The sequence below is a fragment of the Podarcis bocagei genome (genome assembly GCF_964188305.1).
Source record: "Podarcis bocagei genome assembly, chromosome: 7".
NCBI classification, from domain to species: Eukaryota; Metazoa; Chordata; class Lepidosauria; order Squamata; family Lacertidae; genus Podarcis; species Podarcis bocagei.
The window spans coordinates 30,550,237-30,564,874 of NC_138132.1; the positions used below are offsets into that span (position 1 = coordinate 30,550,237).

At 42.6% G+C, this 14,638-nt stretch overlaps 1 protein-coding gene across 1 annotated transcript in view; it reads left to right on the top strand.

Moving 5' to 3' along the window:
- Nucleotides 1-14,638, top strand: part of AGO4 (argonaute RISC component 4) — a 31,054-nt gene that overhangs the window by 4,555 nt on the left and 11,861 nt on the right. Inside the window, exons 2-13 of the mRNA XM_081200020.1 lie at nucleotides 6,746-6,911; nucleotides 7,262-7,382; nucleotides 8,661-8,842; nucleotides 9,181-9,317; nucleotides 9,406-9,540; nucleotides 10,058-10,145; nucleotides 10,433-10,580; nucleotides 10,658-10,777; nucleotides 11,175-11,303; nucleotides 11,705-11,838; nucleotides 13,287-13,471; nucleotides 13,983-14,142. Of these exons, the coding sequence (XP_081056146.1) occupies nucleotides 6,746-6,911; nucleotides 7,262-7,382; nucleotides 8,661-8,842; nucleotides 9,181-9,317; nucleotides 9,406-9,540; nucleotides 10,058-10,145; nucleotides 10,433-10,580; nucleotides 10,658-10,777; nucleotides 11,175-11,303; nucleotides 11,705-11,838; nucleotides 13,287-13,471; nucleotides 13,983-14,142 (1,705 nt within the window). The remainder of the gene's footprint in view (nucleotides 1-6,745; nucleotides 6,912-7,261; nucleotides 7,383-8,660; nucleotides 8,843-9,180; nucleotides 9,318-9,405; nucleotides 9,541-10,057; nucleotides 10,146-10,432; nucleotides 10,581-10,657; nucleotides 10,778-11,174; nucleotides 11,304-11,704; nucleotides 11,839-13,286; nucleotides 13,472-13,982; nucleotides 14,143-14,638) is intronic.

Here is a 14,638-nt window from a genome sequence, read left to right on the forward strand (position 1 = left end):
AAGAGGAACACAAGTAGGTTACTGAACTTCACAGGGAGGTGCCTCTCCAAAGAACTTAGAGCGTTGGTGTCCTTGTGAGGAGTCTGTGAGGCAGGCAGAGTTCACATTTGGGGGATTCCTTGTGGAATGAGTATGGCTTAGAGCAGGGGTCAGCAACCTTTTTCAGCCATGGGCTGGTCCACCGTCCCTCAGATCATGTGGTGGGCCAGACTATATTTTTTTTTGGGGGGGGGGGAATGAACGAATTCCTATGCTCCAGAAATAACCCAGAGATGCATTTTAAATAAAAGGTAAAAGGACACATTCTACTCATGTAAAAACATGCTGATTCCCAGATTGTCCATAGGCCGGATTGAGAAGGTGATTGGGCTGCATCCGGCCCACAGGCCTTAGGTTGCCTACCCCGGCTTAGAGAGAGTGATGACTTGACCAAGGCTACCCATTGATGTGAGCAAGGTTCAAACCTGAGGTTCCCACATGCAAATCCTCTAGCATGCCACAATGGCTAAATATGTAGAAAGGCTGATTCACAAAGTCTCTTAAATGGTAACTCTTTCTAACAAATATTGCATTGTACTCATATTGCATTATGCACCCAAGTGGATTCACTTTTGATTTATTCTCATTATGAAAATTTAGATGACCCCTTGCCATTCAGGGTTGAGGGAGAAAGAAGCTGGTCACATACAGCACACAGTTAAACTATGGAATTTGCTTCCATGTGATGTAGGGATGGCCACCAACTTGGATGCTTTTAAAAGAGGGTTAGACATATCCATAGCAGATTAGGCTATCAGTGAATGCTAGTCATGATGCTTGTGTACTGTCTCCTGTGTTAGTGTCCCTCTGAGTTGCTGGAAATCCCTGCTTGCAGGTTTCCTGTAGGCATCTGGCTTGTGATTGAGAACATGATGCTGGACTAGATTGGCCTTTAGTTTGATACAGCAGAACTCCTCTTAGTTACCGGTATATGAAATGGCTTGTGCATTGTGAAGCAATTATGCTTACTTGTGTGAAGGATGGTGGCACCCTGCTTCAGTGGCAACCTAGATATGATCTTTCCTTTTCTCTCTCTTCTTGCCATTAGTGACTTATTTATTGCCTAGAGCAGTGTTTCCCAAACGTTTTTGGGCAACGGTACACCTGTTTACTGAAAAAAAATCTCGCGGCACACCACCATTAAAGCCCCGCCCCGTGACGTCAGCGCACAGCGTCACGCCGGGAGGGACGCACAAAAGTGAAAGTTTTGCCCCTCCCCCTTGCCGGGGAACCTCCAAGCTTTGGGCAGGCAGGCAGGCAGAGCTGGGAAGGGGGTTTCCAGGGGACACGGCAGCTCCTCGAAAGGCTTCTCTCAGCTGTGCTCAATCCTCCTCGGAGAGGATTTCCCCTCCGGTCCCATGCCTTCGTTTGGGGCATCGCTCCGGCTGCTCCCTCTCCCGCCGCGCAGGAGCGATGCCTCTCTCTGGCTCTCCCTCCGCGCAGGCTGAGGGAGGGAGGGAGGTGCGCGTGTGACCCGTCTCTGCTGGGAGACCAAACCCAGCGAGGCAGAGTCGCACGGAGGCACCCAGGCAGCGCTGCCGGTTGCGAGGAGGAGCGCCAGGCAGCAGCAGGAGGCGCGGCCTCTCCTCGCCGCCGCCGCCCCGCCTCTCGCCGCCCGACTCGCCCGCCTCCCTCCAGGCATCTCGCGGCACACCAGCCGATGTCTCACGGCACACTCGTGTGCCGCGGAACACCGGTTCGGAAACACTGGCCTAGAGCAAGGAATGTGGGATTCCCACTACTTACAGTGATGTACTCAGGAGCTGAATTCCAGTTGAATTCTGAGTCTGCTTGATAAAGTTTTAGTCATAGATTAGTTTAACCTCTTGATTACTACAGCTCATAATAAAGAAATTCTTGGCTTGGTACTATTTAAAGAATTGCCATTGTGAAGGCTTTATGGATATGATGACTCACCTTCTTAATCAAATTCACCTCAGGAAGAATTGTGAAAACAGTTGCTTTCTTTAACAGTATTTTATCTGTTTGTTTGATATTTATTAAATTTCTATGCCATCAAGAAGCTATATAATTCAGAGCAGGGTTCAAAATTAGCAGGGCACCAGGTGCATTTTGCACCTAAAGATTCTCCATTTGTAAGCACCTCCCAAAGTCTGGGTGCCATTTTTTGCACCTGTCTGACACTCAAGGGTTACAGAAACGCATGTGCTTTGAAGCCTTGAAGTGTATGTTAAGGGTAGACAATATGTTAAGGAGTTTAACAATAAAAAGTAGAGTGTTTTGAAGACTGAAGTACGGTACCAATATTTTTATTGTAAGCACCAAATTAAAAATGTATCAACAATTTCTGCTAAAATGTGATATTAACCATGTGTCACTTAAGTGAATTGTGTATTAGCTCATGCTTATAAAAATAATAAATAAAAAGTGTTGCCAACTTCTCCCCAGTGGTGACTAGACATTCATTTTTGGTGCCTGCAACTCAGGTCCCAGAAGCCATTTGGCTCCTAGCTTTTCCATCCCAGTTTCTAACACTGATTCAGAGTGCTGGTGATTACTTGTAAAGCCCTAAACTTCATGGGATCTGGTTACTGAAGGACCACATTCTGTCACACAAACTGGTCAAGGCCCATAAGAAGGCCCATAAGAAGTTAGACAGGTGATGCTTGGGGAGTGACTGCAGGGGATGGGAGAGCAAGTATGGATTGACTGAAATGCCTGAAGGAGGGCTAAAATACTAATCTGTTGACCATACAGCCTACAGTGTGGGGAAATAACACCCAGTGCTGTGTTGTGTGGCAGTGATTCATGGTAATCAGCTGAGTTTTGCTTACAAATATAAGTGGAGGTACCATATTTTTCGCCCTATAGGACACACTTTTCCCCCTCCAAAAATGAAGGGGAAATGTGTGTGCGTTCTATGGGCCGAACACAGGCTTTCACTGAAGCCTGGAGAGCGAGAGGGATGGGTGTGCACTGACCGCTCTCGCTCTCCAGGCTTCAGGAAGCTGTCCGCAAGCCTTGGGAGCCCGCGGGAGTTCCCGCTGGGCTCCCAAGGCTTGCGGATAGCAGCCTGTTCCGGGGGCTGGGGTCAGAGGAAGCTCGGGCTTCCCCCGCCCCAGCCCCGCGCCTGGGGGGAAAAAATAATTCCCCCCCTTTATCCCCCCCCCAAAAAACTAGGTGCGCCCTATGGGCCGGTGCGCCCTATGGCCCGAAAAATATGGTATATTTCTAGTCACTAATCTCATGGTTTAGGGCTGTGCATTTTGGCCTTCTGGAGCTCCTGTTTGTCCCAGTCTGTTTAATTTTTCTGTTACCAAATAAAGTTAAAGGAGGATAGGTTCTGGTAGTAATTGGACTTTTATTTATTCTACATGCCCTAGAGAGTGGTGCTGGATTGCCCTTCCAAGTCATGGTCTATCTCTCAACCTCTGCTTTCTATCTGTAATGTTTGAGTAATAATGGCCTTTCAGGAGTTTTGTGAGAGATACAAAGAGTAAAAAATACTTAAACAGAAGTGCTGTATAAATACAAACTATTATTTCAGAAACTGAGGGAGCTTTTGAAAGTAATTCTATCTCATCAGCTCAAATTCTGAACCCACAAAAATTGTCAGCCCTGAAGGACACCAACATATTTTCTATGTACTGGTAATTCTTTGAGCAGATCACTGATCTATAAAAGCTATGCTACTTCGGACCAAATAGCACATCTCCTGAGTATACAAATAAAGTAAACTTTGATTGTCCTTGATTCATGATAGTCAAGAGATCTAATTTTTTGAAAGCAAAAAGGTTTAGCATTATGGAATCTTATGCTGACTTATGAGGGTTTTTAATGTAACTAGTTCTGTGAGGAGTTGAACTTTGAGCACTTTCCATAGGAGGAAAGGCTAAATCATTTGTGTGTGTGTGTGTGTGTGTGTGAGCTTGCGGTGGGTGGGGGAAGTGTGTGCAAGGGAAATGTTAACGTAGTAGAAAATATTTCTGAAAGTTTTCTGTCACTAGATTTTATATGAAAAATGTCATTGCTAAAAATACATTGTCCATAAAACCAATGTGTAATGGTAATGAATGTATACAATACCAGTCAAATTTTCTATTTCCCCCCAAGACTATTCCTAAAGAGACTAATCATATAAAATGTTCAGCTATATATTAACAGCTTTTAGTCCCTTAATTTCCCCTCTTAATGTTTAAAGCATGTTAAGGGAATTATATGCAATTCTGAGTTGTAAGTGTCTTAAAGTGTTTACTAGAAGCTCAATAAAAATTCCACATAAAGTTTTGGATTGGTTTGTATCTCACCCACCAATGCTTAAATGTAACACACCACTGCAAGTGGTTGTGTTGATAGTAAAACCCAAAACAGCCTGTGACCCGGGTAACTCGGAGACTGCCTCCTGTCACATAAGGATGCCTGTTACAGAAAATGCACCAAGAAGCCCTTCTTGGTTTCCCACCACCATCAGAGCTGTGGCCTGGAGGAGACCAGAAATAGGGTATTCTAGTGGTGGCACATGCTGCAATTGTCCCTGGAGGAGTTTGCCTGACAGTGACAAAATAAAGTACATCTTGAAATGCATTACTTTATGTGGTGATGGCTAGTGGCTTTTTAAAAATAGACAAAATTGTGGAAGACAGGCTTTGCAATGGCTATTGAATATCCAGATTTGGATACAGTATTCCTCTGAATATTAGAGACAGATGGAGGGAAGGTTGTTGCCTGATCTTCCCAGAGATGGCTGACTGGTTACTATGGGAAAGAGAATGTTGGATCAGCTGGACCTTTTGGTTTGTCTCAGCAGATTTGTTAGATTCACAATGCAAAATATTACTAGTTAGCCTGGCCTATTAGCTATAAAACAAAAAGAAACAATGCTTAGAAATATATTGCGCAGACAAATGTGGAACACCAGATACTGATTTTTTTTTTTAATGTGTTGCTCAACATAACAAGATCCAGTTGTCTGAAAACCTCCCTTCCAGCAAAAATACTTTCCAGTTTCTCCCATCATCCCTAGCTAACAGGACCAGTGGTTAGGGATGATGGGAATTGTAGTCCGAAAACATCTGGAGGGTCGAGTTTGCCTATGCCTGTGCTAAAGCTCACTACCTCAAAGAGAATTAGCTTTTCACACTTACTGACACATAGCCCTTTCAATGCTTTGAACTTCAATGGTCTATCCCTGTGCACTTGATCATCTCACAAGGAAATTAGTATTTCCTACTAACACTTGTTGACTGGTTTTACATGACAGGACAGAGTCTGCAAACAACATTTCCGGGCTGGTTATCTGAGAGATGTTGTTTGCAGATGCCCAGTTGTTTTGCCCAGGCCTGCATGGAGTTTGGCCTCATCCTCAGTCTGACGAAGACCAATATCCTGGGTCAGGACGTCATCAGCATTGTTGACCACACACCTGAGAGAGTGTCTCCATCCCCATTGTTCTGTCCAGACACCGAGGTCCAGCACTGAGAGCCTTCTGGCGGTTCCCTCACTGCAAGAAGTGGGAACAGGGAACCAGGCAGGGGGCCTTCTCGGTAGTGGCACCTGCCCCGTGGAACGCTCTCCCATCAGGTGTGAAGGAAATAAACAGCTATCTGACTTTTAGAAGACACCTGAAGGCAGCCCTGTTTAGGGAACTTTTTAATGTTTGAAGTTTTATTCTGTTTTTAGTCCTCCGTTGGAGGCCACCCAGAGTGGCTGGGGAAACACAGCCAGATGGGCCGGGTATTTATTTATTTATTTATTTATTTATTGGAATCCCTTGCAGGCAATTGCAATGCCTGGAGAGAGACAGACAGACAGGTTGTGTATCCATAGCAGTGACTGCTGGGAGGAGCCCAGAGCACACCTTGGTGCACCTGTAGCAACAAAACCCAGACACTTTCATCTGCCCCACCTGCAATAAATTATGTCTCTTCTGTCTCTGACTCTACAGCCATAGCACATGCTATAACTCTCCAACAGTTTGACTTCATGTCTGAAGGCGCACTCTTCCATTGCAAGACAGACTAATTGCCAACTGTTCATTGGCTAGGATCATTGTCCCAATACACAACCCAGGAAGTGTGCCTACTTCACTAGCTTTTACATGTGCTACATTATTTCACTAGCTTTTACATGTGCTACATTACTGGTGCCTGGAATACACACTGCGCTTCCTTAGATTCTAACCTCTTGTTGGTTTGACACAAAGCTTTTAACACAAGCTTAAACACTTTAAACCTTAATTAAATTCTGGCACTAGCTGATCTGGAATTTAGCCTGTCCCCCAGATTCATAACATCATACTCAGCATAACTGAGATGCTATGAAGGGGAGAGAAGTCAAGGACGCAAGCTTTGGGCATACGTCTCCCACAATGTCCAGTTCTGACTTTTATTACTATGTTAGCAGTGCTCCCAGGAAGGCCTGCATAACTTTTGTTTGTCAATCTCATCTGAATCTTTTCAAGGGGAGTGTAAACTTATTTGAGTGTGAGAAATCAAAGGACAGAACAACGTACTCCTTTCTGTTAGTATGAGCTCTGTAGTTCAGTCCATGTATTTTTATTCTGTCCTTCAGCCTGATTCTTAGGGTGGCTTACAAAAAGAATAAAACAAAGCATCAATATGAAAAGCATAAAACCTAATTGGCCTTAATTTTCTAGTACCTGTTGGGATTGGAATTGGAATTTCTAAAATGATCAAGCTGGCAATGCTTGCTAGGCAACCCTTCTAAATCTCTCAATTTTTTACAGGGCCACCAGCCAACCTGTTTCAGCCGCCCCGTCGTCCAGGCCTGGGAACAGTAGGGAAACCGATTCGTCTCTTAGCCAATCATTTCCAAGTGCAGATCCCTAAAATCGATGTTTATCATTATGATGTGGATATCAAACCAGAAAAGCGTCCCCGGAGGGTGAACAGGTGAGACCAACTAGAGAATTCCAAGCCTATTTTTAACAGTTCTCCAACTGCTGTCAAATGCAGTTTTAAATAGGTTCTTTGGGTAAAGAACTAAAATATGCTATGAGCATTTGAGTACTAAAACTGGATGTACTATGGGACAGCCCTGCATCCTCAGCAACAGATTTGGTGACAATCTGATACTGTATAAACCACTTGTACTTGGACTAAAATAATTTTTACTTATTTGGGCTCTTCAGGCAGCTTGGATTATGTTTTGACAAAGTGGATCAAGACTGCTAAATGCTTGCATGCCACTAATTTTTCCTGTTGTCTCTGCTCACTTCTATTTTGCTTCCAACTCTTTTCAGGGAGGTGGTTGATACTATGGTGAGACACTTCAAGATGCAGATATTTGGGGATCGGCAGCCTGGGTATGATGGCAAGAGGAACATGTACACTGCACATCCTCTGCCTATTGGCAGGGATAGGGTAAGTGGTTTCATGAATGGCCTTCAGAAGATACTGTTCTCAACCTGATGCCTAGATCAGGCACCCCCAAACTTGGCCCTCCAGCTGTTTTGGGACTACAGTTCCTACCATCCCTGACCACTGGTCCTGTTAGCTAGGGATGATGGGAGTTGTAGTCCCAAAACAGCTGTAGTGCCGAGTTTGGGGGTGCTTGGCCTAGATCCTAATGATGTCATGCTTAACCTGATTTTCAGCATTGCAGGAATATGAGCTGTCGATAAACTGATTTAGTTCTAAGTTTTGCAATAACACAGTGTAAACAGAATGCTGTGCAGAAGCTTAAAGTGGTATTTGTCAACATTGGATAAATTCAAATGTGATGCTAAGCCATGAGGTATAGTGTAACATTGTGAATGAGCTTGAGTTCTCCGCCTTTGCTCCTTGCTTACTTGAGCAGGGAAACAAATCATGGAGCAGCTTAGCATTTCATGTTCAGACCAGTGCTTATAATTTGTTTATTTCTGATTAAGCTATGATTGGGAAGATAAGAAGAAACTTGAGCTTCTTGATTGGGACCTGTTTGGAGAGAGACAAATCATGAGTGCTGGTTCAAAAGCTTGCCTGCTCAACTAAGTAAGGAGCAAAAGTGGGAGAGCTTGACCTGCATCATAAGCATGTAGTTTATGCACAGTATGATTAAATAAACCATACACTATGGCTTAGCATTGCATCTGAATGTAACCATTGTATAAAGTGAGAATCTTATAGTATGTGTGTTCCTTTCTGGAGAGGGCCACTTTTCATGCCTCACTGTGCTAAATAAAACATCTCAATATGCTCTGAAATACTTCTAGGACTTACTGTACTTCCATGGAGTGGTTATCTGCAGCTTCAGAAAGAGTAGGGAAGTCTTAATGATGAAACTGATGATATTCTGGGATCAAGGTTATTGTGGCTAGGCTGCAGCCCTTCAGATGTTGGGACTCTTGCAGTCCAGGCTAGTATGGCCAATGATCTGTCCAGGCTAGCATGGCCAATGGTAAATGGATGATGAGAGCTGTGGTTCAGCAATATCTGGAGGACCAACCCTACTCCTTTTTAAGGGTTTTTACAAAGAGCAGATTTCAGATTCTTCTGCTGCAGAAATACATGTTATAACTAAAACCGCCCTAAATTTAAACTGATCTTTATCCAGTTTCAGTGGAGTACAAGCAGTGAAGGGCTTCAGCCTTTATCAAAGTCGAAAACATCTGCATTAGTATCAGCTATATGGCTAACTTTCACAATTGACTTTTTCAGGTCGATATGGAGGTCACACTCCCAGGTGAAGGGAAGGACCAAACCTTTAAAGTGTCAGTTCAGTGGGTGTCTGTGGTCAGCCTTCAGATGCTCCTGGAAGCTCTGGCAGGGCATCTGAATGAAGTCCCAGAAGACTCTGTACAGGCACTTGATGTCATCACACGGCACCTTCCCTCTATGAGGTGAGCTCCTATGATATATTCTCACTCTTCTCACAGCCAAGGCTAGTTAAACTACCTTTTGTGGATGTACCTTTAAACCCCCCCCCAAAAAACCCCACCACCAGTGCAGCCCTATTGAGGATCGAGCACAGAATTCTGACTGACTTGATGGGAGATGGAATGGAATATCCTGGCTGAGGGCATGGCTGGCTGGAATCCTGAACAGGAACATTCCTCATTGCAGCATTTTGTTGCAAGTCCCACTTGGTGAATGCTTGATGCATGTAATATGTTGTACAGAATTTTTTATCTGCAAGTTTCCTTCAAAGAAAACAAAGCTGAGACACCTGTCTTCTTAGGTACACGCCAGTGGGCCGTTCCTTCTTCTCTCCCCCTGAAGGATATTATCACCCACTGGGAGGTGGTCGTGAGGTTTGGTTTGGCTTCCACCAGTCTGTCAGGCCTGCAATGTGGAACATGATGCTTAACATTGATGGTATGAAAAAAAACTCATTTGCTTTAGTTGCCTTAAATCTCTTCCATAAACCTATTTCTCAGTACATTTTGTTGCTGTTCTCTTTTAGTATCGGCAACTGCTTTCTATCGTGCCCAGCCTATTATTGAATTCATGTGCGAAGTCTTGGATATTCAGAACATCAATGAGCAAACAAAACCTCTTACAGACTCCCAGCGTGTTAAGTTTACCAAAGAAATCAGAGGTGAATCTTTGGAGTAAATAAAATATTTTCATGCATGTTGAATTGTAAAAAACAAAGTAACTGAATCCCAAAGCGTCTTCTGGTATGTTCCCATCATTGGAAAATAATATAAAGGCCCAGGACATCTATAGCACTTTTCAGTATGCAGACTGTAGTTCTTCTCATTTGTACTGTTGCTCTTTCTTCCCAATAGGTTTTAGCTTGAGTAGCTGTTAAAAACATTTTGATCTTTTAATGTGACCTAATCTTTGATAACCAGGTTTAAGCTTTTCATAGGTGTGATATTTCAGCATATAATATTTTGATTCCTATCTGGGACTTTGAAACTGTAATGCAACCTAGAGATGGGCAGGCTAAATAAAGTAGACTTCACAGCAGCTTTCTAATGTAGTCACTTAACCCATGTAGAAAGCAGGGATTTGAATCTGGAGTTCCACATAAAACCCCAAATGCCTTCTCATTTCTTCTCATTAACCTTTGCTTATTGGTGTATTTAGTGTGCATTCTGGATTTGCAGGTTTAAAAGTAGAGGTTACTCACTGTGGTCAGATGAAGAGAAAATACAGAGTTTGCAATGTTACTAGAAGGCCAGCCAGCCATCAAACGTATGTATGCTCATTCTTTCAGTTGTAGCAACTAAATTCTGCTCAGAGTAGACTCAGTTTAAAACAATGGATCCTAGTAAGTCATATTCATTAATTTTGGTGGGTCTCCTCTTGAGTTGGATGCAACCCCTTGCTTTTAAGATAAATATTTTTAAAGTTTAAACTATTAAAAACATGTGCATTACAGAACAAGGAACAGCAGACCATTCATGTTCTAATATATAAACATTTTTCTTGTGAACATTAATAACTGTGAATACTAATCAAAGCAATATTTCCCCTCACAGGTTCCCTCTGCAGTTGGAAAATGGGCAGGCCATGGAGTGTACAGTAGCCCAGTATTTTAAGCAGAAGTACAGTCTACAGCTGAAATACCCTCATCTTCCATGCCTTCAAGTAGGGCAGGAGCAGAAACATACATATTTACCCCTTGAGGTAAATAAACATGGCAGTTTACTTCAGTCCCATTGTATTCCAATATGGTCGCCTACATGCCGTCTTTCTGATCTTAGGTATGTAATATAGTAGCAGGCCAACGATGTATCAAGAAGCTAACTGACAATCAGACGTCAACGATGATCAAGGCAACGGCACGGTCTGCACCTGACAGGCAGGAAGAAATTAGTAGACTAGTGAGTAACTCTTAACTTGACTTTATGGGGATGAAAAGCTTCAAATAAGTCTGTGGCAAACATGATGGCCACAGTGTGCATATCACAACAGCATCTTTTCTCGTTAGTGTTTCAAACTGTTTACTTGGATACAGGGTTAAAGACCATCTTTGGGTACTGGGCTTAGTAGGATTGTGAGGTTAAGGCATGCTTGTTTGTTGGCTGTGGCACAGATTATGATGACAACAAATAACCATAGCCAGTTAATTTTTGACAACTTAGGTGTATATGAATGGAGCAAAGAATGACAACAGCCCAGAAAACAGTATAGATAATTAGCTGTGGTTGAGCCACACCTGCACAAGTAAAAGATCCATGTAATTATGTGTGTTCAAGAGATGCTCTCTTGTATCTCCAGGTGAAGAGTAACAGCATGGTAGGCGGTCCAGATCCATATCTGAAGGAGTTTGGAATTGTTGTCCATAATGAAATGACAGAGTTGACAGGCAGGGTGTTGCCTGCACCAATGCTGCAATATGGAGGCAGGGTAAGTTTCCACAAAATCATACATTAGACAAATCATGTATCATTTAATCACTAGCTGAATTTCTAGTCTACTCAGTCCCTTTAGACTTAGGTTTAACAGCATGAAGGAGAAATGCCATATGTTATTTATTTGTTCAGGCTTTGGGAAGATAGCATTAATTCCCCCCCCCCCCAGTAACTCCTTCCCAGTAACTACTGTCTTCAGGGTTATATATTATTATTATTAGGTGTCCTAGGCTCTCTTTGGGGTGGAAAGGCGAGTCTTATATCTTAAATAATATTTTTAAATGAGATAATGCTAAAAATATTCAACATAATACCTTCAGTTACCAAAATGTTTCATTTGTACATTAGCTTAAAGCTGTTGTGGAAGAACTGTTTTGTTTTTTAAATCTTCCTTAGAATAAGACGGTTGCTACACCAAATCAGGGTGTCTGGGATATGAGGGGAAAGCAATTCTATGCTGGCATCGAAATCAAAGTTTGGGCTGTTGCCTGCTTTGCCCCTCAGAAACAATGCCGAGAAGACTTGTTAAAGTAAGTCATTTCTAGCTTTGAATATACAGTGTGGTTTATTCTTTTTTCCACTGATAACTGCTGGTGATTTAGCTGTCGGTTGTGGGCTCAGTGCCCCTAATGCATGCAAGTCTTTTCCTTGCATCCACATGACATTTTTGACATCAAAATGCCAATCCATATGTTTCCCATATTTGATCTGGTTTTACAGTTTCCATAGAAAATCCAATAACTGATGAGAGGGGAAATCTTGTTGCCAGTGACTTGCTAGCAACCTCCGTCTGGAAGCATTGTTTGTTGAGCATATTGTTTTTAGTATGCTATGCTTTACACAGAAATAAATGAGCTAACAAAACAGAACGAGCGCTTAAGGGCATTCACCTGAGCAGGGCTTGCATGGGGCTACAAGACTATATGGGGCCCTTGGCATGGTCTGGCTGATGGGACTCAGCCTCTGGACACCTGATTAATCCATCCTTCAGTTTCCGGCAGCAGCAGAGTCGCTGTCCCCCTTTCCTGCATCCACCACCCCACTTAAAAAAATGTTATCTGTTGCAGTAGCAAAGGCAGCACAGGGGGCTTCTGTGCCACCTCTGGGCTCTGAGAGTGGGCCAAAGAGGGGTCCTTTGGAGCCAGGTATTTCTGGGCAAGGTGGCTAAGATAATGCTTGCACTGCTGCCATGATTTGCTGCAGTGCTTAGGAAGACCTTTGAAACTTTTAAAAATGGTTTAGAAGGCCTTTCTAGCCCTTGTAGCAGCGGGGTGGGCATTTCCCTGGCTATCTCACCCAGAATGCCTGGCTCTGAAGAGTAAGCCTTTTTGGCTCTTTTTCAGAGCCCACAGGAAGCAACTGGCAGAGGCAGGCAGTTAGGTGGCCACTACAGATCGAAGCTGAGTTTGTCTCCTAAGAGGTGTCTGCACAACTCTGACCTGACGATAAATGAGTGAGTAGCAGATTGGGCCAGTGAGAGCCACTTTCTTGGCTGGGCCTGTGCACAGTATTTTTATTAGATTTTTGAAAGTGTACTGGAAACTATCTACCCAATCCTAGTTAAAAATTGCAATATAATTTGCTTATTTTCATTGGGAATTTCATATTAAAACCATAATAATTTAACTATACTAAAATCCATTTATTCCGGTGTTCCTTTTCCAACAGTGACAGGCCAAACACTTCTAGAAGATTAAGCAAGACCTGAAGGGAATAGCTGTCCCATTTATCTTTATCTCATGGTATTCTGAGTTGTACTGTGACTGTAAGTGGAATTTTCAGTTAGCAAGTATAGCTAATGACTGTTGCAAAACCTATATTCTAGGAATGGTCTAATTCTTCTCTCTTAAAACAGGCTCAGCTAGTCACCATTATGTCTCATAGCAGTGAATCTCATGGTGTGCTCAGAATAATAGAGATAAAACTTGCAGGATTTTAGGTTGCTGCTGATAACCTCAAAGGCACAATTTGTTTATAGGAGTTTTACTGATCAACTGCGCAAAATCTCCAAGGATGCAGGGATGCCAATCCAGGGCCAACCGTGTTTCTGTAAATATGCACAGGGTGCCGACAGTGTGGAGCCCATGTTCAAACACTTGAAGTTGACTTATGTTGGGCTTCAGCTGATTGTAGTGATTCTCCCTGGAAAGACACCAGTCTATGGTAAGGAAGATGAAACTTAATATAACTTTGCAGTTCCAACAAAAATATTTGTGACCAACGTGCAAACATGATTTATTTGGCATCACCTTTTCCTCCCTCCTATGTAACACAGTGAGGTTCCCCCCCCCCCCGCTCCTCAAAATAAATCCACACACTCACTGAGCAGGTTCTCCATTTCACTTAGTCACTGATGGTGGGCGAGATCGAGCATATTAGCTAAGATTGTCTGAAGTAATATGGCAAATGTTTATTGAATACATAAATTGTTCAGACTGTGGGAGGAATCCACCCAGCACTCATGAGATTCCATGGCATGAACTCTTAAAGTAATCAAATGAAATTTTTAACATATGACATGATAAAAGTCTGTAATTTTATCTGGACAAGTTATCTGTTGTTTATTGTTGTAACAATTTTTTTCTCAAAATTTATCTTCTGTACCATGAAAATAAAAAGTTTTTTTGTTTTTTAACAAAGATTATCTGAAGTAAATTCTTGCTTTCCTTTACAGCTGAAGTCAAACGTGTCGGGGATACTCTGTTAGGAATGGCCACCCAGTGTGTTCAGGTGAAAAACGTGGTGAAAACCTCTCCGCAGACTCTGTCCAACTTATGTCTGAAGATCAATGCAAAACTTGGTGGGATAAACAACGTGCTTGTACCACATCAAAGGTCAGATTAAACTTAATACCTTTAGGAATCTAATGCAGCAGGCACTCTGGTTGATATTGGTTGAGAAGCAAAGTGAGGCATGATTGTTTAGAATGCCTTCCATTTGTAATGCACGGCGCCAACATCTTTCCAGTAAAAATTACTCTATATAGTAATATGCAAATTCTTGATAAGCCTAAAATCTCACTTTTGGTCCTAATAGGGAGGCATCCAGATGCCAGTAAAATATTTGCTGTGTTTTTTACATGTGCACTTCTGTCATTGTTTGAAGAAGATAGCACTGTGTACACTTCATACTATACAGTTTTCTGTATTACAACCCACTTTATTTAGATGCTGTTGCGACATAGGGGGCAGCATTAAAACAACTTTACTAGAATTCCTGTTAAAGTCATCATAGATGTTGAGACCCAACCATTTGACATGCTTGGTACTAGGAAATTTTTTATCTTTCTGTCCTAATTTTGTAATTGTGTTTTCTTTTAATTTTATTTGA